This window comes from Mollisia scopiformis (assembly GCF_001500285.1).
Source record: "Mollisia scopiformis unplaced genomic scaffold LY89scaffold_18, whole genome shotgun sequence".
Lineage (NCBI taxonomy): Eukaryota > Fungi > Ascomycota > Leotiomycetes > Helotiales > Mollisiaceae > Mollisia > Mollisia scopiformis.
The window spans coordinates 1,231,567-1,258,387 of NW_017263598.1; the positions used below are offsets into that span (position 1 = coordinate 1,231,567).

General features: G+C 48.4%; 11 protein-coding genes across 11 annotated transcripts; 5 read left to right on the forward strand and 6 right to left on the reverse strand.

Moving 5' to 3' along the window:
• Positions 1-3,132: 3,132 nt before the first annotated feature.
• LY89DRAFT_590926 (uncharacterized protein) lies at positions 3,133-3,896 on the reverse strand (the record flags this gene model as incomplete). Its single annotated transcript, XM_018209624.1, has 2 exons — positions 3,133-3,292; positions 3,343-3,896. The coding sequence occupies 2 exons, from the start codon at positions 3,894-3,896 to the stop codon at positions 3,133-3,135; spliced, it is 714 nt and encodes a 237-aa protein (XP_018068466.1).
• A 296-nt stretch (positions 3,897-4,192) lies between these two features.
• LY89DRAFT_687362 (uncharacterized protein) lies at positions 4,193-4,861 on the reverse strand. Its single transcript, XM_018215481.1, has 2 exons — positions 4,638-4,861; positions 4,193-4,588 (listed from the first exon to the last, which is right to left on the reverse strand). The coding sequence occupies exon 2, from the start codon at positions 4,565-4,567 to the stop codon at positions 4,307-4,309; it is 261 nt and encodes an 86-aa protein (XP_018068467.1). The 5' UTR covers positions 4,568-4,588; positions 4,638-4,861; the 3' UTR covers positions 4,193-4,306.
• A 456-nt stretch (positions 4,862-5,317) lies between these two features.
• LY89DRAFT_651193 (uncharacterized protein) lies at positions 5,318-7,830 on the forward strand. Its single transcript, XM_018212142.1, has 2 exons — positions 5,318-6,014; positions 6,064-7,830. Exons 1-2 carry the CDS (start codon positions 5,451-5,453, stop codon positions 7,375-7,377), a joined length of 1,878 nt encoding a protein of 625 aa, XP_018068468.1. The 5' UTR covers positions 5,318-5,450; the 3' UTR covers positions 7,378-7,830.
• A 456-nt stretch (positions 7,831-8,286) lies between these two features.
• LY89DRAFT_687365 (putative parkinson disease 7 domain-containing protein 1) lies at positions 8,287-9,284 on the forward strand. The gene is made up of 2 exons (XM_018215482.1): positions 8,287-8,738; positions 8,805-9,284. The coding sequence occupies exons 1-2, from the start codon at positions 8,444-8,446 to the stop codon at positions 9,203-9,205; spliced, it is 696 nt and encodes a 231-aa protein (XP_018068469.1). The 5' UTR covers positions 8,287-8,443; the 3' UTR covers positions 9,206-9,284.
• Positions 9,285-9,440: 156 nt separating this feature from the next.
• On the reverse strand, positions 9,441-10,481 carry LY89DRAFT_699094 (NAD(P)-binding protein; the record flags this gene model as incomplete). Its single annotated transcript, XM_018217032.1, has 1 exon — positions 9,441-10,481. One exon carries the CDS (start codon positions 10,479-10,481, stop codon positions 9,441-9,443), a length of 1,041 nt encoding a protein of 346 aa, XP_018068470.1.
• A 1,072-nt stretch (positions 10,482-11,553) lies between these two features.
• LY89DRAFT_590679 (alpha/beta-hydrolase) lies at positions 11,554-13,367 on the reverse strand (the record flags this gene model as incomplete). Its single annotated transcript, XM_018209605.1, has 5 exons — positions 11,554-11,885; positions 12,122-12,613; positions 12,665-12,926; positions 12,978-13,093; positions 13,139-13,367. 5 exons carry the CDS (start codon positions 13,365-13,367, stop codon positions 11,554-11,556), a joined length of 1,431 nt encoding a protein of 476 aa, XP_018068471.1.
• Positions 13,368-14,436: 1,069 nt separating this feature from the next.
• LY89DRAFT_153091 (cytochrome P450) lies at positions 14,437-16,646 on the forward strand. Its single transcript, XM_018205428.1, has 3 exons — positions 14,437-15,063; positions 15,112-15,493; positions 15,544-16,646. Exons 1-3 carry the CDS (start codon positions 14,857-14,859, stop codon positions 16,560-16,562), a joined length of 1,608 nt encoding a protein of 535 aa, XP_018068472.1. The 5' UTR covers positions 14,437-14,856; the 3' UTR covers positions 16,563-16,646.
• A 518-nt stretch (positions 16,647-17,164) lies between these two features.
• On the forward strand, positions 17,165-18,436 carry LY89DRAFT_687368 (uncharacterized protein). Its single transcript, XM_018215483.1, has one exon. The coding sequence runs from the start codon at positions 17,300-17,302 to the stop codon at positions 18,152-18,154; it is 855 nt and encodes a 284-aa protein (XP_018068473.1). The 5' UTR covers positions 17,165-17,299; the 3' UTR covers positions 18,155-18,436.
• Positions 18,437-19,567: 1,131 nt separating this feature from the next.
• Positions 19,568-21,448, forward strand: LY89DRAFT_590509 (uncharacterized protein; the record flags this gene model as incomplete). The annotated part of the gene is made up of 1 exon (XM_018209599.1): positions 19,568-21,448. One exon carries the CDS (start codon positions 19,568-19,570, stop codon positions 21,446-21,448), a length of 1,881 nt encoding a protein of 626 aa, XP_018068474.1.
• A 541-nt stretch (positions 21,449-21,989) lies between these two features.
• LY89DRAFT_737115 (uncharacterized protein) lies at positions 21,990-23,006 on the reverse strand (the record flags this gene model as incomplete). Its single annotated transcript, XM_018220217.1, has 1 exon — positions 21,990-23,006. One exon carries the CDS (start codon positions 23,004-23,006, stop codon positions 21,990-21,992), a length of 1,017 nt encoding a protein of 338 aa, XP_018068475.1.
• A 1,863-nt stretch (positions 23,007-24,869) lies between these two features.
• On the reverse strand, positions 24,870-25,750 carry LY89DRAFT_753614 (uncharacterized protein; the record flags this gene model as incomplete). The annotated part of the gene is made up of 1 exon (XM_018221281.1): positions 24,870-25,750. Exon 1 carries the CDS (start codon positions 25,692-25,694, stop codon positions 24,870-24,872), a length of 825 nt encoding a protein of 274 aa, XP_018068476.1. The 5' UTR covers positions 25,695-25,750.
• Positions 25,751-26,821: the final 1,071 nt, after the last annotated feature.

A 26,821-nucleotide genomic window follows, 5' to 3' on the forward strand; every position in this document is an offset into this window, starting at 1 on the left:
GGCATCACGGACATTGAGACTTGAGCCCCTTTCATAGAGGGTTTCAATGATTTCGGTTGATCCATTTGCGGCAGCAATGTGGATAGGTTGTCTACCATCCCTCGCCATCGGTGCTTCAACGCGAGCCCCGGCATTGAGAAGAAGACGTACAATGTCCGAGCTGATCGAGCTACACGCACAATGCAGTGGTGTTCGTCCTTCTCGACAAGATGTCTCAACTGACGCATTCTTCTGAAGCAAGAAGTCCACCAGTGAGAAATGAAGTCCAAGAACAGCCAGGTGAAGCGCAGTTAAACCATCGCTATCGGATTCGTGGATTGGCATCTTCCACGTGAGCAGATACTCGGCGATTTCCAGGTGCCCATTTCTGGAGGCCCAATGTAATGCATTTGCTTTTTTGTTGTCAACACTGCGAATTGTTGCTCTCTTCTTCAGCAGAAGTTTGGCAATCTCGAAATGGCCCGAGGCAGCTGCACAAATCAATGGAGACTTCAAATTCTTTCCTCGAGCTTCAATGTTGGCTCCTTTTTGAAGGAGGAATTCTACAACGCCATGATGTCCTAGCTCGCAAGCGTGGTGAAGGGCAGTCATAGAATTGCCATCACGAGCTTCAATGTGAGCATTGTGGCGTAGCAAAAGTTCAACAATCTCCTTGTCACCTTGCTTCGTTGCCGCATGCAAAGCTGTCAACTGATTACTAGCCCGAGCGTTGATTTTTGCTCCTCGCTTCAAAAGCATCTCGACCGCCTTGTGGTAGCCTCGATCGGAAGCCATAAATAGGGCTGTTCGACCGTTGATGTCCTCAGCCTCGATGTCAACATCTTCATTGAGAAGCAACGCCATGACTGCGCAATGGCCCCTCGAGGATGCGAGATGAAGTGGAGTAGAGAGATCATTGTCCCGGGTGTCAAGTCTCGCGTTGTGACGAATTAAAAGAACTACCACCTTGACAGCACCACAGTGAGCAGCAACGGCAAGGGCTGTGCGTTGTGTCAACTCATGCCGAACTTCAACATCGTCGCCGTCATCTAGTAATTTCTCAAGCTCGACCATATTTCCAGCTTGTGCGTTTCTGACTAGAGCTGGTGTGTCTAGTCCATCCCAGGATCCAAAGTCAATACTTTGGTTCAAGTTCGGATCCCTGTCCTTTCTCATCCGATTCCCAGAACCCAGAGAAGGCCCAGCGGAGTACGCTCGTTGTGTGGATGGCAGTTTCGAGACGCCGAAAGTGTTCAGGCGCTTGAGTCTAGATTGCCAGGATTTCTTCTCTCTCTGACCAGAGCCTCCATCCCTTGGAGACTGTGATTCCGACGAAGATGATGCTGAAGACAGCCACTTGAGGACAGCAGGTTCAGACGCGATGCTAGGGCTTCGTTGAACCGTTGCATTATAAAGGTCTCCAGCGGTTTGGCCGCTCCCTGCTAAGTATTGATCTCTCGAATTTACCCGTTGTTGTAGGCCTTCGAAACCGAACCTGGATGGCCTCCCAATAGACTGCATATGAAGGGGGCTATTAGGTTCTGGCGAAGCCACGAGCCTTGATCCTTCTTCCTCGGGAATCCTAGCCTGTGTAGCCTCGAAAGTTCGGAGTCGTGGAAGGACATTGGAGCGTGCAGAATCCCGCCTTCCCGGATTGTTTAAATAAGGTAGCGACTGTGTAAGGTTGTGGTCGAAGTCCAAGACGGTCCCTCCTCCTGTGGATTCTCGAGCGCTGCGAGCCACTTGTGATGCCAACGAGCTTTGAGAACCTCGTAGTGTTGCAGTATCATCGACGACCCTTTGTATCAACTTTTGATTCTCCCTCATTTCCATCAGTCTCGTTTGCGCATAGGAGTCGGAACTATGTGATGTTAGCAGACGAAAGCGATATTCTGATCGCTTCGACTTACCATTGTCCGGCGAGTAGAAGCAGTTGCAAGGCTTGAACCTGCCCATGCAGCATGTCTTGATGTGCTTTCATTGTTTCATGGTTCCATGTTGCCTTTGCTCGTGCTCTCATTCCAAGCCTCGGGGGCATTTGTCCCTCAGGCAACTCGACTCCAGCCATGAGGTCTTTAACTTCTTCCCCTAGCACATCCATGGCGGCTTGACACCCGTCTAGAGATTTATTGAGACCGTCCAAGAACTGCACACTCTTCGGAGAATCATCGAAGCTGTAATTGGCCCAATCGTGAATTTGCAGGATAGCAGCCTTGATAGTAGAGAGCCTGCTGATGAGGAGTCGAATGGTGATGTCGGCATCTTGATATTTCCCTTTTAGTGTGTTGAGGCCTTGGACCGTCGATCCGATAAACTGCACAATCTGTAAGGCCGACGATACAACTCCAATTGCGGTGATAGGGTCCATAGCGTGGTTTGTAGCTTACAGCCTCGTGAGACCCGTTTGTAACTTTACATAGGTGCAGCAATTAACAGATTTGCCTCCTCAATCGACGAACCTGGATATTGGACACTGAACTTGGAAGAGGAGCAACATAGAAATGGAGAGAGGGGAGAAGAAAGAAGGTCAATCCAAGGACCAAGAGCGCTCACCGTGAAGACACATCGCTGCAGGGCGACGCGAGATACTGTACGTCTCGACTAAGAAGCAACCTACACCCTCTTCTTGCGTGCTTCGAAAGAGCTGGTGTCATGTGTCTTACCCGGCGGCGCGGTGTATCTCGTCGGAAGCCCCAATCACGATTGGTAATTGATAGAGTCTGCATTCGAGACCACTGAATGCCCCTCTTGCTGACGCACTCTATCGTTGTTGTTGTGACAGATGTGCCCTGGAGTCTGCCTCGCAGGCTGCGGCAGCAGCACGGCGTCGCACTAGGCAATTGAACTTAGCTGCATCTGGTGGCGTCTTGCAGCCTCGCCAAGGTGCATGCCAAGTGGGATAGAGAATCAGGTTTTGCTGAGGCATTTTTTGATTCCAAAGTAGATGTTGAGTTTCCGAGCAGTTGCCAATAATTCGGAGAGAAGAGAGGAGGAGAGAAAGTAGCAAGAAACAAAGCACAGAAGTAACCTTAGGCGCTTAGTCAGCGAACCTTGACCTTGGCCCAGTACCACAACCACACTCCGATATTTGCCAGAGCATGAAAGTCCCATCCACTGTTGAGCCTTGCCCCTCTCTCGCCTCTCTAATCCAAATCAATTGCTCTTGATGTCAGTGTTTCTCCAAATCAATTGATCAACTCGTTCATGCACCGACTCCAACACCATGGTACTACCCGTCATCAGGGCAGCTGAGACAATGGAAAGAAGCAGCTTTTGCGAGACGGAAAGTGACCCCAGGAGCGGGTAAGGGTACCTGAGGAGTATTAACTATCATAAGTCTCAAATCTTATCACGACGGCCTACCATCCATTTACAGAAAAACAATACTCAATCCAGCTCCAATACGAAAAAGTCAGAACCAAATCAAGCAACACCACGTTCAAGATTTTCATTGACCACGGAGGACTCAAGGCCATCAAGTCCAGAGTCAGCATGAGAGCGGGAATAGCATGGAAACCAAAGTCTGGAATGAACGGGACTTCATGGTCAGGAGGAACCACAAGCTTCTTGTCAATGGTGCGAAGAGTCCAGTATAGGATAGTGACAAGAACCTCAAGAGGAGTTGCACATATTGAGAGCCAGTTCTTGACTGCAAAGAGCTGTTGGCCGAGAGAAAGATCGGCAAAGAGACTCAAGTTAGCCAAGAAGCCGACTCCAAATGTGATCGTTGATATGGTGAGGGCAATGATGGTTAAGAACTGGTAAGAGCCCCCAAATCCATTGTGCAGAGGGTTCGTGATGTTTGGGAGCCACCAAAAAGAGGCAGCAAAAAACATGAGGCCAGTCACGTGGATACTGAAAGAGAGGGCTCTCAGCGACCTCGAGGAGGTGAACGTGTACTGGGTGGGCGTTGTCATCTTTGTCATCTTTGAGGCTGAAAATCTTGAGGAAACGAAAGACATATGAGGATGACTGTGAACTTAGGTGAGCGCGCAAAGTGAGCTGAGCTGTTTGTCGGCATCGTGTTTCTTATCTTATCCGGCGGCCCGGTTCAGCACTGCGACTCAAGTCATACCATAGGTAATTACCTAAGCATCCCCATATCAAAGTTGAACAGCAATTGCAAAGAAGCCCCAAGACATGAAGTGCATGGGAGAGACCAACCGACAGGCAAGCTCCGGTGAACATCAAGAAAAGCCATGAAAAAGCATTCCATTCCATTCCACACAAACATATCTGGTATAATTTCCCCCGCTATTGCCTGATCTCCCGCTACACTTTTACCAATACACTTTGAATTGTCTTCCCATTCCCCAACCACTTCACCTCAAATGTCCGCACCCTGGCCATGCGCAGGTATATTCTTCTTCTCATCACTGTATCCCGAAGGACCGAAGCCTCTGTCAATCAGATCCTGCTTCCTCTGCGCCTCCTGTCTCTCTTCCCTCTTGTTATATAGCCACCAGACCGTGCTGTACGAAATCAAGATCACGATGAAAATGGCGACGAAGCCGAAAAGAATGCCCATTTGCGTGCTGAGCTTAGCATGCACAACGGGGAGAGTTTGTTGGCTGGAGCTGGAAGGCATTTCGATTTCTTTCGTTCAGCTCTGATTTCCGTTACTTTCCATGTTGAGAAATTGGCATGCGGGGTCTTACAATGGAGACTTTCCTCCTTTCTCTGCTTTTGTCTGGTATTTATTTTGGTATTTCCGTACCGATAACTTGCACACATTCAGGTTGAGAAAAGAGGTCTGCGACCGTCCATCGTTTATCGTCCTCCTCGTCCTGGCAGCCGTCCAAAAATCAAGCATTCATGATCCCACGAACTCAATTCAGAAGTCGATCAGCGCTGCCAATTCAATAATTGGTGCATTTCATCTTCACGCGACAAATGATGTAATTTTCAGTTGACAGCTGCAGGGCTGACGTCCAGATAGCTAGGGTGTTGAGCGCTGGAAATTTTGATTGGTGATGGTTGCATGGGCTTGTTTCGGGGGAGCTTTCCCGCTTTTGACCTGGTGCGACGAGTAGGAAGAAAAAAGTATTTCATATATCTACGACTATCTTCGTATCTTCCTGAACAACATCAAGTCCTATGTCAGCAAGAATGAGATTTTGAATACAACCCGAAATTTCTCCTGTGTTAAGTAATCAGAGGGTTGGAAGTCCGATGGCTACGAATAGGCTTTAGTGCTACAGTCGCAAAACCACCCTGTACTCTGCAAGTCTTGCCTCGGCCGTCGAGTGGCAATGACAGACTTACTAATACAGATCGTGAGCCTCATATCATGAGTCTTGAATGTCAACCTCAAAAGTTTATACTTAAACTCCTACATCGCCAATCCCAGAAAAGTTCAGGCACTGATGAGATTTGTCAGCATGCAGCGTCCGTAATCCCAACTTTCCACTCCCCATTTTCTTCTCTCTCGCTCCCAAAGACCTCTTCAAAACCTCCCAACCCCCCAAAGAATGGAGAGAAGAGTAAGAACCGGCTGCCTAACATGTCGTCGCCGCCGCGTAAAATGCGACCAAGCAAAACCAACCTGCGAGCGCTGCAGAACCGCAAACTTCGTCTGCGAAGGCTACGAAGCACCCCGCCAAGCCCCCGCCCGCACTCCACCACGGATCTCTCCTCCGCCGCGCTCACGAGGCTCACGATCTCCATTAGCTGAGATGCCGTGGCGACACGCGGACTGGAGACAGGAGCAGTTACCGCTGTATCATCACTTTGTTACGATCACGGCGTTCAGATTGTTTCGTAATGATCATGTGCAGTTTTGGAGGGATCAGGTTGCGCAGATGAGTTACGGCGTTGATATTGTGTATGAGGCGCTTTTGGCTATTGGAGCTATGCATCGAGCGATACTGTTGAGGTGTCAGGTGGAGAGCCAACCGGAGTCTGCTAAATTTAGGGTTTTGGCGTTGAGGATGTATGGGAATGTGATTCGCTCACTCCCGAAGCATTTAAATCAGAATAGTATTGCGGAGATCTACGCTGTCCTGGTGGTTTTGATGCTTTTGGCTTATTTCGAGGTAAGATATGCCTCATGCAGCTGAGAACCTGGCTGATAAGTTCTGGTAGTGCTTCATGGAGAATCCTAAAGCTTCTTTTCGTCATTTGTGGGCTGCCATCCAACTCCTCCGAAAATCAGAAGGTCGTCTGTCCAACTCAGAGGTCTTGAACATGGTACCAGTTTACGACGCTATGTTGCGTCTAGATTTCCTGGCTCAGAAACTCGTACCCTACGCTCGCTCCTCCTTTCTGAAAACCGCAGATCTGGCGATCAACGAGTCGCCCTTCTGGAATAGACAGGATCCCGAATTCGTCGGTGTGGATCCAGCAGATCGAATAGCCACCGAACGGTACCGCTTAATCCAGCTCATCTGCGCACACAACAAACTCAGTCGAATCATCTGGGGATGTTGGTGTCCCGTTGGCGAACGACCCAGTCGAGAAGAGCTCATGGGTTTCTATTCCGAAATGCAGTTATGGAAAGCGAACTCGCCAGCAACGTTCGAAGGATATGATGATTCGTATTTCAGCTACGAAGCCAAAGAATTCTCGGACCTGCAAGGACTTCCAATTCCGCCCCCTCCTCTTCATCTTCGTTCTGTCGAAGCGGCGCTGAGTATCGGGATGTTCAACGGCTATCTCGGTTGCGCCATCGCTATGATATGCACTACAGACGAAGACCCTGTTGCTCGAGAGCTGGAGAACTATAATCTCGTGTATAAGAATATGCGCATCGCAGCAGCGTTGATCGAGAAACACGCAGATTGGCGGTCTCCGAAGAACCCTTATAAACCCTGCGACGCAATCAGCCTCGGCATCTCACTCTATCTCTATCATGGAGCAAGGAGGTGTTTCTCGTTGGCATGGCAGAAATGGACGATCTTGGCGCTGCGAATGATTGGGAGGGAGGGCTTGTCGAATGGGTTCACAAATGCGAATACCTTGGAGGTGATGTGTGATCTGGAGACTAGGATGAAGAGAGGTACATCGAGGGGTTTACTGATGGATGTCGATGAGAATTCGGGATTGGGATCGATTCGTGAGCGATTGGCGCCGTTGCTCATGCCACGTGGAGAGGACGATCAGATGCTAGCTTTCTATTTACGATTCGGCAATGAAGAGGCAGATGGTGATGAGGGTGCTGTGCAGGTTGTTGCTAGAGCGACTTGGACGGAGACTTTTGGGGGCCAGATGGAGGATTTGAAGTTGGACATCTATGAGTCTGCGGTGGAGGAACAGGCGGCGTTACATGATAGACCACAGGCGTATGAGTTGTTCAGTACTTGGAGGCAAGCCGTCGAGCAGGGTTGGCATGGGTATCTTTCGCCGGATGTCGAGAATCGGCTGGTGAAGCAAGAGGATGTATCTCCTGCCGTCGGATGAGTATGTTGGATTGCTCGAGGTCTGAAAGCTGGTTCCAAAGACTCTCATTACCAGCTATTGATGGTTGAGGACGAAGTGTGGACGTTGGTCTAACAAGCTGGAAGAATGGGATATTATGCTAGAAGTAATGGTTCAAGAGGCATTCGCGACTAAGCACAATCTTCAACATAATCTTGATACTCACTTCCGTGCTTGTTTTCGGTATCTTTCATACATTATCTACCAAATTCGAAACCTGCAGTATCTCCGAAAAACCTAGGTGTTTACCTCCAGCAACAAGGCACAGAAGCTCGATTCGACGCACACGAGCCCATCTTTCATGTTGGCTGCACGGAACTCCAACTGCACAACACCCAAATCTTTCAGGTCAAACCTCAGAAAACGTACATCTGCAGATGACAAAGCCGGGAGCACTCTTTCTCCACTAATTAAATGCCATGCATAGAAACGTTGCAAGTTCTTGGCGCTCTCGCCTCGAGCGTAACGAGCGAAGCGAGAGTCAGGGTTAGAGCTGACAGAGATCCATTTAAATCCATTGAGGTGCATGAACTCGGTCCTTGATCACTCGTTTGGACTGTTATCTTGTACGGGGAAAATCTCATGCAGTTGTAAATACCAAGGTGGCCTTCCCTCTCTCTTTCAAGAAAGCTATCCTTAACTATTGCGTAAGATTCTTAATTATATGCCCCCGCTTGCGATCCCGGATGATTGTCTTCGCTGGTTGATTCGTCTATAAAGCGAACTGCACATGTAATGCAGGGCTCGCTGTCAGCCATGTGCGGCCGAGATGCATGCGTCACTCTTCGGTGTAGGGCTGGAATGGATCCACCGTGATGGCTTGTGTAACCACGATGTAGATGCGATGCAAGAAAGATGACAAACGTTGCTTCGAAGGAACAAATGGAACATCGTCGATGGCACTGTACGTTGCATAAAAGAGCCTGGATGCTCGACATTGAGGATTCTCTCTTCATCCCAGCGCATCTATCACTTCGAAGCGAAACCCGAGAAGCTACAATACAACAGCCACCATACCTTCTGTAAAATCAAAATCGCAAAAATCACAATGACCAGACCAAAGATCCTCATCGTCCTCTCCTCCGCCAGCAACGGCTGGTACCTCCCCGAATTCGCCCACCCTTACGAAGTCCTCTCCCCAACCTGCGACCTCACAATCGCTTCTCCCCTCGGCGGCCCCACAGTCCTGGACCCTATCTCCGTGCAACTCTTCAAAGACGATTCTTATTGTCAAGAATTCGCACAGACGAAACAGAAGCTGTGGCTGGAGACCCGGAAACTGGACGAATTCACTGGCAAAGCGGGGGAGTTTGACGCAATTCTTTATGTCGGGGGCTTTGGACGTACGGTCTCTCTTCTTCCTTCTTTAGGATCAAGAGAGAGAAATAGCTAATATGTAAGGGTGATAGCAATGTTCGATCTAGTAGACAACAAAGTCTCCACGGACCTCATCATCGAGTTCCACGAAAAGCACAAGATCGTATCAGCCGTGTGTCATGGGGCGGCGGCTCTGCTGAAGGCTACGTTGCCGGATGGGACGTTGTTCATTAAGGAAGAGAAGGTGACAGGGTTTAGTAATGCGGAGGAGATTGCTGTTGATAGGCAGAAGGATATGCCGTTTCACTTGGAGACGGCGTTGGATGTCGCTAGTGGAGGCGGGTATGAGAAGGCGGATCAGGCGTGGGGTGAGAAAGTTGTTGTCAGTGTCAGTGGAGATGGAGAGGGGAGGAAGAGGTTGTTGACGGGACAGAATCCGGCGAGCGCTAAGGGGATGGCGGTGGAGTTGTTGAAGATGCTTGCGGAAGGTTAGTCTCTGAAGAGTCGGAATTGATTTTTGAAGAAGACGGAGAAGGAGAAGAATAAAGGTGTCGAGCAGTGGATGTGTCGGGAAACACTTTAAATTCTTTAATCTTGAGACAATCTCAACAGTCTCTTTTTACAATTTTGAGGTGAAGTCATGCCGTTGTCCCCATGCCCAATTGCACCCCAACTCCTGCACCAGAAATGCAAAGCTCCTTATTTAATGCCCAGCACTCAGAAACCCCTCAAAGCTTCAACTCCTGGTATGTCTCCGATGCAATGTCGATGATAATCTTGCCCTGCGCTCTCTTTGTTCTCAGCCTCTCAAAGGCCTTTGGTGCATCCTCAAACTTGAACACATTATCGACCGTCGGCTTGATAACACCATCCTTCATCCACTGACCCAGCTGGTTCAAATCGTCCGCCTTTGGCATCGGGAAGAATCCCTCAACCACTCTTTGCAGTCCACCCATCCAAACAGGCAAGTACCTCCTCTTCAACTGATCCTGAATAACATCCAACGTGATATCCTGCGCCACAAGAATGAAGACCTTGCCCTCCTTCAAGTATTCATGCGCCCTCCAGTAAAGCTCCTTATCCTGCCCCACATTATCAACCACATGATCGAACTTCTCTCCACTCATCAACACCTGCAAAACATTAAACTTCTTGTAATCGATCACCACATCCGCCCCCAAGCTCTTGCACAGCTCCACATTAGCCGTCGAGCAAGTCGTCGTAACATGGCATCCGACCTCTTTCGCGATCTGAATGCCGAACCCACCCACACCCCCAGAGCCTCCATTAATGAAAAGTCTGTCTCCCTTCTTCACTCTCGGGACGATGGATTGCAGCGCCGTCAGACCAGCGACGGGAATACACGCCCCATCAAAAGGACTCAGTCCCTCCGGTAACGGAACAATATTCCCCTCTCCCGCAATAGCGAATTCTCTCAACGCGCCGCCCGCAAACGGGGGCATAGTCCCGCTGGCACCAAAGACCAATTGTCCGACTTTCAGCTCCGAGTTCTCGGCAGGCTTGATGATGCGGCCGGTGAAATCGATTCCGGGCGTCGCGGGTTTCGGGATCATGAAGCGGCCCACCAGGGGAGTTTCCGCGGGCTTGTAGTCGATGGGGTTTAGTGCTAGAGCAATGACTTGCACGAGATGTTGTTCGGAGGTGGTGGCGGGCAGGGGCGTGTGTTCGTTGAGGAAGAGGTTGTTTTCTACGCCGCCAGTGGTGTTGTGGTATTGCCACGCGCGCATGGAGGTCACGAATGGTGCCATTTTGGATGTTGTTTTGTTGTTAAAAATTCTGGTTTTGGGTTCGGAGTCGAAGCTGGAAGACTTGAACCTATGTCGTTGTTTCTTTGTGTCGGGAAGGGTGATTTGGAGATTTGTTGTCGGGATGACGGGCAGCTTGAGGGTAGGAATTGTTTCTGGAGAGTGAATGATGTTGTATATGTAGAATGTTGTCGGCGCGACATTATTGCCAAGATCGGTCAGTATACTGCTGTAACTTCGGTCTAGGTTATTGATAGCTCGGACAATGTTCATACGCACAACTTGGCTCTCTGCACGTGTTTTGTTCGGAGGGTAAGTGAATCCTCCTCGGCCAGGGGCACAAGCGAACGCCGCACTGCACGATAATTACATGCTCAGCCTCCCCCAAACATGCTCAGGAATGATTTCGTGAGCACTGGCTCTACTGATAAGATGCTTTCGCAGCTCTAAATCGTCATACCCTATCACACATGTTGAAAGGTACCGAAAAGTCGAGAGGTCGACGCTAAGTCATGCACCATTCAGTAAGCAGCCGAACAACAACCTGAAAACTATCCGAATCCGCACTCGTCTCGAATGATTAATCGCACATTTCGCTCGTTGAAGCCTCGAGAGTCAGGACAGAGATCGAGATATTTCCAATTGCGCTGGGGAAAAAAGACTAGAATTTTGAGTGGTAATAAAGTCTGGCAGTGCTTTCAGTCAAGCATTGATCTCGCCAAGACTGTACAAAAATGCAAGTAAAACCTGCAGCCACAACCAAATCAATTGGCGGGACAAAATGACACCCAAAATGCAGCACTCTTCATAAGATCAACTAAGATACTGAAAAGTTGCGTAAGCAAATTGTTATGACACCATTCCATGTTGTTTTCCCGACTTCGGGAAGTTGGCAGTGGACGGATGTGAGAGTTCGGGTAGTTTTCCAAAATGGCTGCAGCAACTACATAAATCGTATGTTTCACTATCAATATCCTCCATCGCCGCAGCGAAGGACCCGTCCGTGAAACTTCGGGTCAGCCTCAAAGGAAGCAAATCCTGATCGCTTCCAAGTTGTTATTCATCCAAATTTTGATCACGTGCTCGCAATTGGACCCTTCATCATCGTCTGCTTAAAGACCTGTAATGCCACCGCAGGCTGGTAGAACGGAACTTCATGTCCCGCTCCAAAGACTCTCAACCAGCTCAGGTTACCCACGCTCTTGAAAGTGCCGCTCGCAACACCGTTGACGGTGTAGCTGGTCACGGCTTTGGATTTGAATGCAGAGGAGCCGGAGTAGGTGATTCCTTCTGCAGAGGCAAGACCACCAAACCAGTTGCAAATCCAGTCTGCATCACCGGCCCAGATGAGGGTCGTGATGCCGGATTGGACGACGGTTGAAAGGGTGGAGAGGAATGATCGTGCATCTGACAAAGGATGTTAGCTTGGGATTCGGTACAAGCATGGGAATGAGAGAAGGTGAAACTTGGGGGATCCAAAGGCCACAAGAGTGCACGGTGTCCTTATGGACCCTGCACCGAGGCTTGTGGCGGATTCATTTAACAAGACGCCAGAGATACTTCGTCGCATCGTACTGGTGTCACAGAAGCCGGCTCAGCAGCCTCCCACAAGGGATCTAAGACGAAGGAAAAATTGAACGTACCATCACCTGTATTGGCAAACTTCTCATATGGGGCATCAGGGCACTCAGAATAAGTGCTCTGAGCACCAATTGCGCTCATGACAGCCGAACTCTGCAAGTAGTTGACATACGTCTCTGGTGGGTTAGGATCATTACTTGGAGCACGAATGTCGTACACGTCGAAATCAGCGACACTGGAAAGTGGGCCCTCGATGTCGTTGTAGCATGTGTTATCAGCATTTTCGCAAGCAGAATTGGTTCCTGTGGTTGCGGGGCACTTTTGAAGAAGGGGCAAGCAGCTTTTGGTATACGTGTTCAGGTATGAGGTATGTTGTGATGCGCTGATAAGAGGAGTGTAGGTGTTGTTGTAACTGAAGTCTACGTAGGCCTTGTATTGGATGATTGGGTCGTACCAGCCGTTGTTGATTCCAAGAGCGACAAGAGAAACGTTTTGGCCGGTCACGGAGCCAGACGCAATGGCGGCATTTTGGGACTCGAAGTAAGAAGCAAATTCTGGATTAACAATCAGCAAAACTCAATTAAGACGAGGGCTCTGAGAATTACCTGGGCCGTAGTGTCCACCGTAAGACTCGGTAAAGATACCAAAGTCGCGATTTTCATACTGTGGGAATTGCGCAAAGAAAGCTTGCAGCAATTTCCACACATATGGAGCAGCAGTCACAGTTGAAGTCACGGGATCTGTACCGTATGAAAATCCAGTACCAATGGGCTGATCAACATACAGCATGTTTGCGTATTCGTTAAAGCTGTATGGATTCAGTGACGGTGTTGAAGCACCGTTGACGAAGTGACATGGCCCATTTTCCTAAAGAAATCGGCATCAGAGCGGAGCCAGTTTCATGGGGTTTATTCGTACCTGGAATAACCCAATCATTGATGAGCATCCTGGACCACCATTAAACCAAGTCGCGAGCGGTGCAGTGGTTGGATTATTTCGAGCCTCAAAGAACCAGAACCACATATTTTCGTTGCCTAATGGCGATTAGATAAGGTTCATACTACAGTAGCATTACTCACTTCCAACTGAGAGATAACCAGAGTATTGATTGACTCCGGGGGTCGTCTCACAGATGCCAGAGTTGGTCACAAAATCAATCTTTGCACCAGTGGCTTCGTGCTCGAAAATTGTTCTCTTGACACCATCACGCTCAACAAATGAGCGTTTGCCCTTCAGCTCAGGCGCGATCGACTCTGTCGCTTCCGAAGTCTGTGCTGGCAAGGCGACAGATAAAATTGGCAATGCCATACATGACAACAATTGATAGATGTGAGAACGCATCGCGAAAATTAGGCTGGCACAGAGGAATGACAAACAAGGCGGACGGAAGAACGAAAGACCAGTGAGCTGGTATATTTATATTGCTTCCTCCATAGGATCACTTGATCTGGCAACGCAGATCTCGCGGCTTTCGCCAAGAGGTACTACGGCCCAATATCTATAAAGAGAAGGTCCGGAGAAGAATAAAAAGCTTCCATTGCGCTAGATATCTTAAAATTAAACGACATGTAGGAAGGTGGGAGATCTGATTGATGGGAGTGGGAGATAAGCATCTCGAAGTACCGTTGTAATCCGGTAGATATGCTTGTCATTTGATCGAAGTGGGGTGCCAGCCAGGAACAGCGGGCGGCAATCTGCAGGACATGTTAAGCTTATATGGCGCGATCCACGGCCTTTGTTCCATTCGAGGCAGCTGATTGATTGTAGGAAGCTCCCAAAAGAAGCTTCTTTGAGACTGAAACTTAAATATCTCATCACCTTCCTATCTGAGGCCATCACGTGTTCCTTGGTAGCGCAACTGGGCAATCGGATTGGTCGTTGCAAGATAGGATGGAGAAGCCTCATCTTATCAACTCTCCAGCTGTGAGGACTAAGACGAGGGGAAGCGAATGGAGGCGGAGCAGAGATGCCCCGGGCTGAGGAGTAGACGCCGAGATTGGAAAGTGGAAATTGCCCATTCTGCAGGAAAGGAACTGCAGTGTGGGCGGACGAAATTCGATAGGAAGATGAACGAAGATTGGAATTGAAAAGTCCGAATGTTTATGAACAGAGGAGATGGATACAAAGGTAGACAGCAGAGACTGCAGAGACTTGAAGATTGACCTGAGGCATGACATTGTGGGGCAACAGCTTCGGTATTCGCCGCGAGCTAGGCTGAATCTAGTCCTTTGCTAACCAAAACCTCAGCAATGCTGCAACCTTAACTCCACGACAGGCACTTGTATCTTCTCGATACTACGAAACAGCTTTGCGTGGAAACGTTAAGCTCATCGTGTGGTGTATTCTCACGCCTCAAAGCCTAACAAAGAACTCCCAGAAGCAATTGGTCAAATCGCGGAGACGAACAGGCACATTATCCGGCTGTATCGCTAGTCTCGCAAATTGTTGGAATTCAGTGAATCGCAATTCCCCGAGCCATGTATTCAAAGGTAACCGTACGCCAGCTCAGTGTGTTGGAGAGTCGGTTTTGAGATCTTTCGTTCTATCAAACCTCCCTCGTATTTCCCTTCGGTGGTCTGCAGGCGCCTCCTTCATCCCCTCCAATCGATCGCCCGTCCTCGCATATCAAAGTACCTTGGTCTTAGGAATAAGAAACATCGCTCCCGCCGGGTTGCCCTTATATCGGTGCGAGACGGCCATCTCCAAAGAAGCGATTCGAAACGCAGTCAAGACTTAGTTCTCCCGAAGAAAGACAGCATCACAATACAAGCTCGACCTCCTCAACCCCGCTGATACCATGACATTCGATCAGCTGTCCATTGCCCTCGCCAGTCTAGCGATTTTGATCGTTGTTGCATATACAGCACATGCAAAGCTGCGCTTTGAAGGCTTGCCAACAAACCTGCCATGGGTTGGCAGGCAGTACGGCTTTCTCGCGGATCTACGAACACGAGCGGGTAGTATGGGCAATCTTCTTCCATCCATTGAGTCTGGCTATCGCAAAGTATGTTCAGCTATCATGTCCTGAGCCCAAGACTGACAACCCGAGTAGTATTCGAAAGCCGGAATCAATTTCATCCTCCCTTGTTTCGATCGAGCATTCATTCTTGTCCCAGGTTCGCAGGTCAAGTGGATCACAGAGCAAGCCGACAATGTCTTGAGCGCGGCGTCCATGCAGATCGAAGTCTTGCAGACAGATTATACCCTTCTCGACCCATCGATGGCCAGAAACCCTATTCACGAAACCATAGTCCGGAGAGACCTTACACGCTCGCTCGGTGCACTTATACCTGATATTCACGAAGAGTTGAATGTGGCCATTGACGAGTACTTGGGGAAGGACACTGAGAACTGGGTTGATATCTCGGTATTCTCGGATATGCAGAAAATAGTTGCTAGGATTTCAAACCGTATCTTCGTGGGACTGCCATTGTGTACGAATCCTCTCATTGACCAGCAGCACAGCAATAGCTGACTTGAATAGGCCGGAATGAAGAGTACCTCGTCAATGCTGGTAAGTTTGCGACCGACATCGCTGTCACCGGTGCTGTGATGCGCTCTATACCTGGCATCATCAAACCTCTGCTGGCATGGATCGTGATTCTTCCGAACAGATGGCATCTCTATAAATGCTCCAAGCATCTACTCCCTTTCGTGCGTCAAAGGATCGCGGATTTGAGTGCTCGGAGACAAGGGGAAAGTAAAGCAGGACTGAATGACTTCACGACATGGTACCTCGACGAAGTTGCTGACCATCCAGATGCCGCTGAGAGAGCCCCCGAGAAAGTAGTCAAGCGTTTGATGACAGTAAATTTTGCTGCCATCCATACATCAACCTTCACGGCAACCAACATCATCTTTGACTTGCTCTCCTCACCCAACGCAGCCGAGAATATCCAGGAGATTCGCGAGGAGATGCTGCATGTTTTGTCAGAACACGGTGGGAAATGGGATAAGAACGCAGTTGCACAGCTGGTAAAGACTGACAGTGCTGTCAGAGAGAGCTTGCGGATCTCGACTTTCATGAGTCACGGCATGGACAGAATGGTCGTCAGTCCTGATGGTGTCACCATGCAAGACGGCCTTCATTTGCCTGCTGGGTCTCGCATTGCAACGTCCACTTTCGCTATCCATCACGATGATGATATTTACGAGAACTCCAGGACTTATGATCCGTTCCGCTTCTCTCGCATTCGAGAAACTGCTACAATGACCAAAACAACCCAAGGTAATGGTGGGGAGCAGAAAGACTTCACAAAGCTCTTGGAGTCGAAGAATCTCTCTACGGTCACCACCTCTGATACCTTCCTTTCCTTTGGTCATGGTAGACATGCTTGCCCTGGCCGATTCTTCGCAGCGACCGAGATGAAATTGTTACTTGCCTGCATCATTTTGAACTACGAGTTCAAGGCTTTGGAAGCTCGACCACCAAATCAATACATTGGAGGGGCGATTTTGCCGCCGATGCAAGCTACAATTTCAATAAAGAGGCGGCAACATTGAAATAACGATATCGGGGGCAACAATGTTTATTGTTCTTCGGGATTGTGTTTAGAGAGTATGAGACCCATTCTGCACTTCTGGCACGATAGCAAAGGATATTTGATCGCGATGTCTTAGATTGCGAACACAAATCACGGATATACCCAGTACTAGCAACGGCCCAAAGGTCACACGAAGCTCCTGCTCAACCAACACGATGCATTTAATTGAGACCTGTCTGCATTTGATGTTTTGTTTTCCCTGTGCGAATTCTCAATGAAAGTTGTGCTTATCTGGAGCACATCGTTAGTAGTGACTGGCGAGCTTTTGGAACTTGGTGGATAGTTGTGCCACGAAGGACCATACTTGTTCCACTTCGGCATCTAGGCAACGTCTGACCATTCACCAAGATATATAGATTTTCTATATTGGAAACCTGTTGTTCGAAGGGATTTCATGCTCGAAGTGGAGATGGGAACGGCACAACCCGATAAGGAAGACTCAGCAACTTCGGGCAAGCCACGAATCTCGCTTCTGCTTTGAAAAAGCAATTTGAGTCCACACAAGGCTGGAGAGGCTGCGACAAACACCACTTGTGTGTAACAATCGATATCATGCGCAATCTCTCGTGTACCGCCATTATTGATTCAGCCGATCATTTTTTGCATATGTTAAGCCTTTGGTCACCTCCCCTCTCTGCATATTTTCTCTTCTCTCTTTTTTCTTCTTGCTTCTCCTTCTCAAGTGCAGAAACCAAGATGTCGTCTTCAACCCCGCCGCCCCCGAAATCTAGTGCTAAATCACCGACATTTACTCCCAGCACTCTCACAGACGCATATAAAACAGGTTACACAGCAGCGTCCGCCATTTCATCTTCGACATCTCAAGCCCCAACAATGACACTCCCAAAATCGCTAAATGACACCATCTCCAGCACATCAGGTTACTTCTCCGAAAAGCATCCTGAAGAGCACACAGCCGAAATCTACGACTCACCTCCCGAAGGCATGTCCCACGACCCCGTCGTCCTTTTCCACACAGCCCTCGGTATTCCTCCCCCGAAACCCGCAAAGCCAGTCAAAGCCACGAAAAAGAATCCACATCCTCCAGCGCCGCCCCCGAAACCAAAACTCACGCCAGCAAATAAGGGCGTCTATCACCAAGTCCTGCAGATGGAGCGTGTGTCACGCTGGAAATACCGCTCCTGCGACGCCATTGTCACTATCGCCATGTTCCTCCAAATCATCGTCGGTGCCTCCGTCACTGCCTTCGGTGCTGGATCCGCGAGCCATATCTTGATTACAGCGTTCGGGGCGGCGAATACGGCGTTGGCTTCGTTGTTAGCAGTGTTGAAGAGCCAGGGACTGCCGAATCGGATTAGGCAGGATTGGAATTGTTGGCGAGAGCTGAGAGAATATATTGAGGAGAAGGAGAGAGAGATTGAGATGGTTTATGCGGGAAGGATTGGAGATGGGAGTCAGGTGGAGTTGAAGGATGTTTGGGACATTGTGAAGGGGATTGAGAGGAGGTATAATACGGTTAGGCTGACGTGTGAGGCGAATCGGCCGGATACTTATATCAAGGTCCCGCCGGCAACGGAACTGCCTAAGTAGAAGGTGGGGAGGGAGAAGACAGGAGTCTATGCCCAGTGGTTTGTTGAATTGCGTTCGAGCGTTCGGTGAATGCATGGTGTTTGGGGAAATAATTTGCATCTATTCAAGCCTCTTCGGGCTTACATGGTTGGACTATCTCAGTTATGCAGCATTTTTGATCTGACAGACTGCGAAGTCATCTTATATAATCTGTTCATAGTATGTATCTTCCTGCTTAATCATTTTAATCCTATATTTTTGATTTTTCTGCTTGTTTGCCAATACTTATCCTTGCTCTGATCTTCTCGGACATCTTACCCTATCAATTTAATCTTGCCTCGTTTCTGCCACCTTCACGGCCTTATGAGAGGCTTCCAAGGTTCTTAGGTAACTTTCTCCAGACCAACATACACGTGATGGGCTACTGTTCTGGGAAAGTGGGAAATACTTCTAGAGCACAGTCTGATATATGCTTGGAAACGCTGATAACGTTCCGACTCATGGGTTTCCACAACCTGTTATCAAAACCGATCGCCATTTCATTGCAGAAGTGCAAGTGACCACCTGCATTTTACCTAGCTGAGTCACGTGCAGCCAGCATGTGACTAGCATCTGTCCCGGAGATTTTATTGCGGGATCGAGGAGAATTTGACGCAGAGGATTAGCACGACCAATCTGAGAACACTGTGACCTACCTCTATTGATACAGATCTTGTCGTCTCATCTTTTATCTTATTGTCGTGAAACCTCTCACTGCCAAGAGAGGCCAAGACTCTAACTTTGAAATCGGAAAGGGGGGACTTGGCTTTACTTGGCTTTACTTGGCTCTCGGCTAGAAGAAAGTATATTTTGACGAGACGACTTCTTCGAACATCCTTCTTGACCGCAATACAACAAATAATGTTTATTTGAACGATTTCCGAATAGACTTCAGAAACGGCTTATCAGGTAACGTGATCTCTACGTCATATCTGATTTCCAGTATTGAGAGAAAATATCGAGCTGAACCACCCAATATCAATACTTGTATGGAATATGTGACTAGTGTCCAAGATATCTCAAGCCATCATCTCTGTTTTCTTTCTTCAGATCTCAATTGCGATTATCAAACTTTCTACTCTTCAAGCTGAGCAGATCATCGTGTGAGAACTTGGCTGCTCATGGACTCAGTTGCTTGTTCACTGCTTTCAGCGCAATCATTCCTAATATCTTGACGGATTTTACATTATATTGACTCACTGCTCACTTTTCATGCAGTACTTCTCTAATTCTAGAGGATCGATTACGTAAGATATTTCTTTCTTGGCTAATCAAGAAACGGTTCCCAGCCAGCCTTGATTCACGGTACCGACGTCATATCAACCACGCGTATATCTTCCCCCATCTGCTTTCTTATTTTTGCGCCAAGAACGATCATCTTATCACAACATCACGATGGTCTCCGAACACGTTTTTCAGCTTTGCCAAGCAACAGAGACCGTCAGCTCGGTGTACGCCCAGGACCCCACCCAAGCACCGGGGGATATCGTCAAAAAGCTTTATGGACACCACAAGAAAGACCTTCATTTTGACCCCGAGAAAAAGCGAGCAGATCTCTCTACCCATGATTTGGAGATTGCGTTCAAATGCGGTCGCTGGGGACCAACGAAACCGAGTCCCCTCTTCCTCCAAGCGTTTGCCGACTCACTGAATTGCTTGGATGCTGATCCAATGTCCGGATTGGTTTCTCCTCCATTGATGGGATCTCATGGAACGGTACCACTTACCGTCATTGCACCACTTACAGACATTATTCGACATTGTTCGAACTTGATTGTCCGTGCTGAGAGAGAGGTGTTCTTCATCACATGTTCTTGGTCACCATCGGTCGCTCAGAGACTTGTCAAAGATGCTCTGATAGAGCTTTCGAAACGTGCTGGGAGCAGAGGCCAAAGAGTCGTGGTCAAGATGATGTACGACAAGGCAGCAGCTGCCAACGCCATTGATGCCCATCAAGTGGTCAAGGAGGCGGCATACACTGGAAAATCAATCCAATTACCAAAACCAGAGGAAATTCCTAATTTGGATTTCGAGGTGATCAGTCTTCACAGACTGGTCTTGGGAACGCTGCATGCCAAGTTCTGTGTCGTGGATCGGAAAGTGGCGGCGGTGATGAGCAACAACATGGAAGACAACGACAACGTGGAGATGATGACCCATGTGGAAGGACCTATTGTTGATAGTATCTACGATACAGCGCTGATAACTTGGAACAATCACTTGAATCCTCCTCTTCCGTCTCACGCCGCTCCAGCAACCCAAGGAGGTTTACCCACTTCCGGCCAAGAACCACTTTACATGGATCGAGGACCAGCACGAGGACAAGACCAAATCGCAGCCGACGGACAAGCAGTTCGCCTCCCAGAGCACATGCCAGATGATCCGCATTACGATGCCGATCTCAGCGGCGAAATTACACGTATGCAATCCTGCTACTCCATGAAGCCCGACGAAACTCGACTCCAAGCCACAACCCGCCAACTCAATCTCCCATGCAAGAAACCCGCTCCTCCTTCCGGTCCCGAAATCCCCGAAGGTCAAGAAATGACTCCTTACATCTCAAGCATGACATCCGCACCAGTTCCAATGGCCCTCGTGTCGCGCCCTCCATACGGCCCCGTCGACAAGCACAATGTCTTCGTACCCCAGAACGAAGCCTGGCTGTCCTGCGTCCGCAATGCCAAACGTTCAATCTTCATCCAAACCCCCGATCTGAACGCCGCTCCCCTCATCCCCGCTTTAGCAGCTGCCATCAAGCGTGGTGTCGAAGTAACATACTACGTCTGCTTCGGCTACAACGACGCCGGAGAAATCATCCCAGGTCAAGGCGGCACCAACGACCAAGCTGCTCAAAGCCTTGTCAAAGACGTCTCACACGAAGAAAGAAAATTGTTGCATATCTACTACTATGTAGGCAAAGACCAAGATCACCCCATTCACCAAAGCTTCAAGCAGAGATCTTGTCACATCAAACTTTTGATCGTAGATGAGCATGTTGGGATCCAAGGGAGCGGGAACCAAGATACGCAGAGTTGGTATCATAGTCAGGAAATCAACATCATGTTGGATAGTGAGGAAGTATGCAGGAAGTGGAGGGAGGGTATTGAGAGGAATCAAAATACCAGGACGTTTGGAGAGGCGGCGGAGGATGGGATTTGGAGGGACAAGAATGGGGAGCCGGGAGAGGGGTATATGGGCAATCCTGGGAAGGTGGAGGGGTTGTTTAAGGGTGTTGGCGGAATGTTGAAGAAGATGAAGGATAAGGGGGGTTTTTGATTGGATAGTTCGGAGTTGGTTGGTCAATGAATACATACGGAAAACTGGCGTTGGATACAATAACACATTTAGGTAGTACACGAAGAATTTTCAAAGTACTTCTCGAAGTGTTTCATTACATTTGCTTTCTTGTCCGAATCGTGTCGTCTCTAGTATTCTGTGGAATGCGCTATCGGCGCTGTCTGCGCTGTCTGCGCTGTCCGCGCTGTCCGCGCATCTTGCGCCTTTTGCGCGTCATTCGAGATTCGCGCGCTTTGCTGATGCTTGGTCTGTAGGACCTGAAGCCTGCCGTACTGTAGGGCACTGACTATCATTTGGAATATTCATCCAAGACGCAATTACTACAATAAGCGGATCTTCATGCATACACGCAGTGGTTCAAATTCTGCTCTCATACTCTATACCGTACCTAGGACTAACTATGGAATCATCCCCTGCTACCTGCGTTCTTTTTTCCTGCCAGGTCCACAACACAATGAACAACTTTGACCACTTTCGACTATTGTCTTCAAGAACACGATGCCAAGTCCATTATCATGCCTCAATACGTCTCTGGATGGGTGCCTGGCAACTCTCCTCTCATGATCCTCGCATGCACCTCCGAATTATGAGAGAACGGCACAACTACAGTCTCAAACTTCGACGTATCAACCCATGAAGACGGCGGTCCAGTAAGCTCCGGACCATTATATGGTGTCTTGATCCTTTCCCTCATGATACTGAGTCGTCGAACTCTCATGACTTCTTGGCCTTCTTCATCGATTTTTCTGGGAAGTGCCTTTCTTTCCCTTTCATCAAGCGCCATGACGAACTTGATAGCTGTTTGGAGGAGAACAGTCACGATCGTTCCGTCCTCATTTTGAGATAAGATTCCGGATTTGATGTCGTTGAAGTCGATGGGCGCGCTGAGGCTATCTGTGAATCCCGTGCGGATTAGCTTCACCGGTAACTCATGACACCTGTGTTCTATATCCTCGACATATATGACGAGGGCCTGGAACAGAGGTCGAAGTCTGTAGTATATACGATTTTTGATATCGATATTAAAGTAGAATTTAGAGTATCGTGTCCAATGCTGGTACTCTATGGTTTCGATGGGAGGATCGGGAGTGATGACCCTCTCGCACAGTTCTTGATGAACCTTCAGAACACCAGCGACAGTTTGTTGACGTATTTCAGCATCTTGGAGTCTGATGAATTTGGCGACAAAACGCCCATATTCGATATCAGTGTGGTGCCCGTCAACAAGAAACCATTGAGGATAGATGACATTCAAGGCTTTGATTAGCATTGTGAAATATGTTGGATTGCAAGCCTGCTTTTGTCGATAGTCTGCCCAGTATATGGCTGTTGCTTTGTTGCAGCAGTCTTGGACGTCGAAGAGTTCAACGTACGGGAGACGAGGGAGGCTTGGAAGTATCAGCGGTAACGTAAAGACTCTTCTTTCGAGAAGGAATCTGTGATATCCCTCATCGCTCCTGCGTTGGGCGTATATTATGTCCTGATCTGTGGTTGGATTTCTCTTTCGAGCCATGTATGGATCCTCCTTTTGCAACATAGTCATGTTGATGATGTTGGTAGAAATTCAGGTGTAAAGCAGGGATATAAAGTCGATGCTGCTGAAGTTGTGATAAAGGTTCAGAGGCTTTTGATAGTTTGATGGCGAAGTCTACATTGCAAGTAGTGTAGTCCTAGTTGAAATAGGGCGTTTGTGTCTGTGCCGTTCACGGACCGAGCCGCGCTCTGGATGACATATACCTAGGTAGCTCATGACACTCTTCCCGTACTAATTCGCATTAGCTCATTACCATCGTCAGGATCTATAGGCCTGCAATAAGCCCGTATTATCCGACGCCCGGTCGTGGAATTAAAACTCCAGGAACAATCCGTGCTGGATCATGTCGAATTACCCTGAACTGAAATATGAATTTGGTGAGACGGGGTATTCCGGGCACGCTGACGCTATCTGTTTATTCGGATTGCTGCTGCACAAGAAGACTTCTGACCAGGAAGCGTTGGGTGATACGGTGCTGATCTGAACGACTTCGCCTTCCGGGTACCCGATCAACTCATAGGTCTTTTGTAACACCAACGTTGTTGTCGAGGCTTCTAAATGCTTTTTCTATTGCAGAGCATCTTGGCAGGGAAAGAAGCATGAGGTACTGTAACGGAAGCCGTGCTCGTCCCACTAATCCAAAGACAGTCAAGGGTAGGTCAAGTAGTGTCCTCAGGCAGCTTTTCAACTCACTCGGTAATATTGTCGCCTAAACGCCTAATTTTCGCAAGTTCAATGTCAGCATGTAATCTGCTTTGAGCTTCGTCCATCTGCAACGAAGGTTCCTGATGATGGAGAATCAGAGCTAAGCGGTTCTGGAGATATTGAAGGCATTGTCTCTAAAAGTAGAAAAACCATCTTCAAGCTGCCGTGTTTTGCAAAGTGCTCCGAGAATCGATAGGAGGTTGTTGAAAGATTTGTGTTGAGTTACGGCTGCTGGACCCTCATTGACCGGTACGATTTCCAAAGTCTCGAATAGTTGTCTTTGTGACTCATCGTTCAATCAGAGGCTCCAGCTGAAAGCTTGAGACTTGGGAACAAGCTATCCAACTTACACGATGAGACCTGATTTGAGATTGAACTATCTTTTGGTTGAGTTCTGCCCAAGAACAAACAAGACGGCGAGATCGAAATGATGGTGGAGGTGAAGCTGAGAAGGGTATAAAATGCAACATAGTAACAAGGTATACATGAGCGTAGACATGCTGGAGCCGAGGATCATTTCATCTCCCGTCAGGTTTGGAAGGCAGCGTTAAATGGGATTGCTTTTCGACAAATCGTTATATTTTGTCAAAAGACCGGTTTATAGTTGATCAGCACACTCCCTTGCCAGTGCTATAACCTCGTGCTAGAATCAACCGTTTTGGGCGGTTGAGGACCTTCGGATTGTTGAAAATGATTGACAATTTAAAACCAAATTGGGCTACCCATTGGGTCTTTCGTCTTCCATACTGGGTTTGGGACTTGAGCTGTGCAATCGAAACACGGAACGCGAAGCCCAGCACCAATGTTTCACAACAGACTTAGTTCGAGTCCTGTGTGATCCCTTACATCTTCATCTTTGGGGACCGCAGAGACGAAGCAGGAGAGTCATTGAGACAGTGTTGAACTTCACTATAGGAGTATGTGGATTGGCAATCCGGGTTGAATCCTTCAGCCACTCGGGATTGTGTTTATCCTGCGAGTGTTGACACCCTCCGGCGTACGCGGAGCCAGGATTCGTGGAGGGCCCACCTTGCGGCGGCCAAAGGTCAGCGCCACCTGTTACCCCTGGATTTAACGACACGTGCTGTATTGGCAGGCTAGCTGGCCTGGATATGTACTTTATATACCGCGCATATCCGCGGTTGCTCTGCTACTCTATGCTTAAGCTCTCCTCTCGAGTCGCTTCTGCTTGCTCTTGCTGAGCTGGTTCTTCTTCCTTCCTTGGCGAAGATCTGGTTCCTGAACGGATGGACGGCGCTCATTTGGAATAGGTGCCTGCTCTAAGGCCAGAAGAAAATCAAAAGCGGCGTTCCGTTGCTTCAAGACTTGTATGCTGTGGATATTCTTATATCCAATACCTGCACAATGCTCCGTCAACATACGGACAACACCTTTGAGATTTGGTGTACCAAGAAGTGCGAAAAAGCTCTCGTGCCCTGGTCGGAAAGTTTTTTGCACTGTATCTTGGTCATTGGTACTACCCAGAATTGAACTGAGCACAGAACTGGTATCTGGGTTCTGGACGTGCTTAACTGCGAGGAAGCGAAGACCCCAAACTGCACCATCTTGACAAATGCAGAATTGCTGCCAATGCTGAAACAATAGGTCTGACCATTGCAGCCTGTCAATACTCGCATTCATGTCGCATTCTTTATCAACATCCCAGACAACAATGACTCCATCTTTGGAGTTGAAGTAATGAATATATATGGCGTTGACAAAGGCATCTGGGCAAGGTCTCGTATGGATCGCAGTCATCCACCAATTGTCCAACAAGTCAACACCGCCTTTTTCCAAAGCATCTCCCAGCAGAGAACCCTCTTCTAGAACTGGTAATGCCTCCGCATCAGGAGTCTCGTAGCATTTTTGAATTGAATGAGAAGGTATATCGACACGGGCAGAAGACTGGAGGCGAGATTGCAGAGCATTGAAAAGGGTGCGAACCTTGATCGTAGCATCGGAGAGGAGGAGGGGAGGACTCGACATTATAACAGAATCACACAAGACTGACAGCAGACACGATGCACAGAGGGCCAAAGGAGACAAAACACTACATTGTTCGCTGTTCTCGAGTGCGATCCCGAGAAACTTTCTTTCACAACGCTCCTTCTCATTTTGATTTCCTTCGTTGCAAAACCTCATCAGCACCCAAACTTCCATATTCTTGTCGTGGAGCCTTATTTAGTACCCTTAAACCACAGCTTGGGCACAATATCTCGACATTGTAAAAACCTTCGAGGCTATCAGATTACCGATGCACAGGCCGTCCTTCCCCACGAAACCACTCGGACGGCCACTGGAACCTGATCACTCCTCAGAAAGCTCCAGCGACGAATCTGACGAACATGATGAAGATAGTACAATAGACGCTTTAGCACATTGATACCTCAGAAAATGGGGACGCAGTCAAATCGCTAAGCGGGGGGAAAGGGGCTCCACGTGAGCGCGCTTTACTTGTAGGAAGTCAGGCTTCTAAAGGCGGAATTATTCCAAGAATATTTGGCCGAGAATCATGCAATCTCGAAGTGCTCAATTCTTGAGGCATACGTGGATATCATACCAAAAGTCGTGCCATTGCTCACGGATTACGAGAAGGCGTTGGGCTCCCCTTGCTATGATTGCAAGGTCTACCCAAGGACAACCCAGGTACACATTTACCGTTGCAAGAGCCGCTGCATGAGGAATTATGTAGGTCAAGATGCAAGTAGTATTTCATCTGAAATGCACATCGCAGAAAGACAGAATGCAGGATAAAGTTGATTCGAGTCGAAATAATTTCACTTCTTTCCGAGGTTTCCAAAGTATCAGGGCTGATTCTCAGCTGAATGGACTTGTTAAAATTGACTTCCTCAGTGGACAACAGCTCTTCACGATCAAATTTCGATTTTTGACTTAGAATTTCAACAGGTAGCTGCAAGCTGAATCTGGCTCGTACAGTCGTGTGTAGTTGAAAGATGCGAATAATTAGATACGGCGCATCTTCTCGATCGCCAAGCCCTCGATGATATTTATTGAGTTATAACCCAATGTGAGAATCATCGAAGGCGAATAGAGGGACAACTCGCATATCCTCCTCTCCTCAAAAGCCGAGGAGCCAATAACGTCAAACTGAG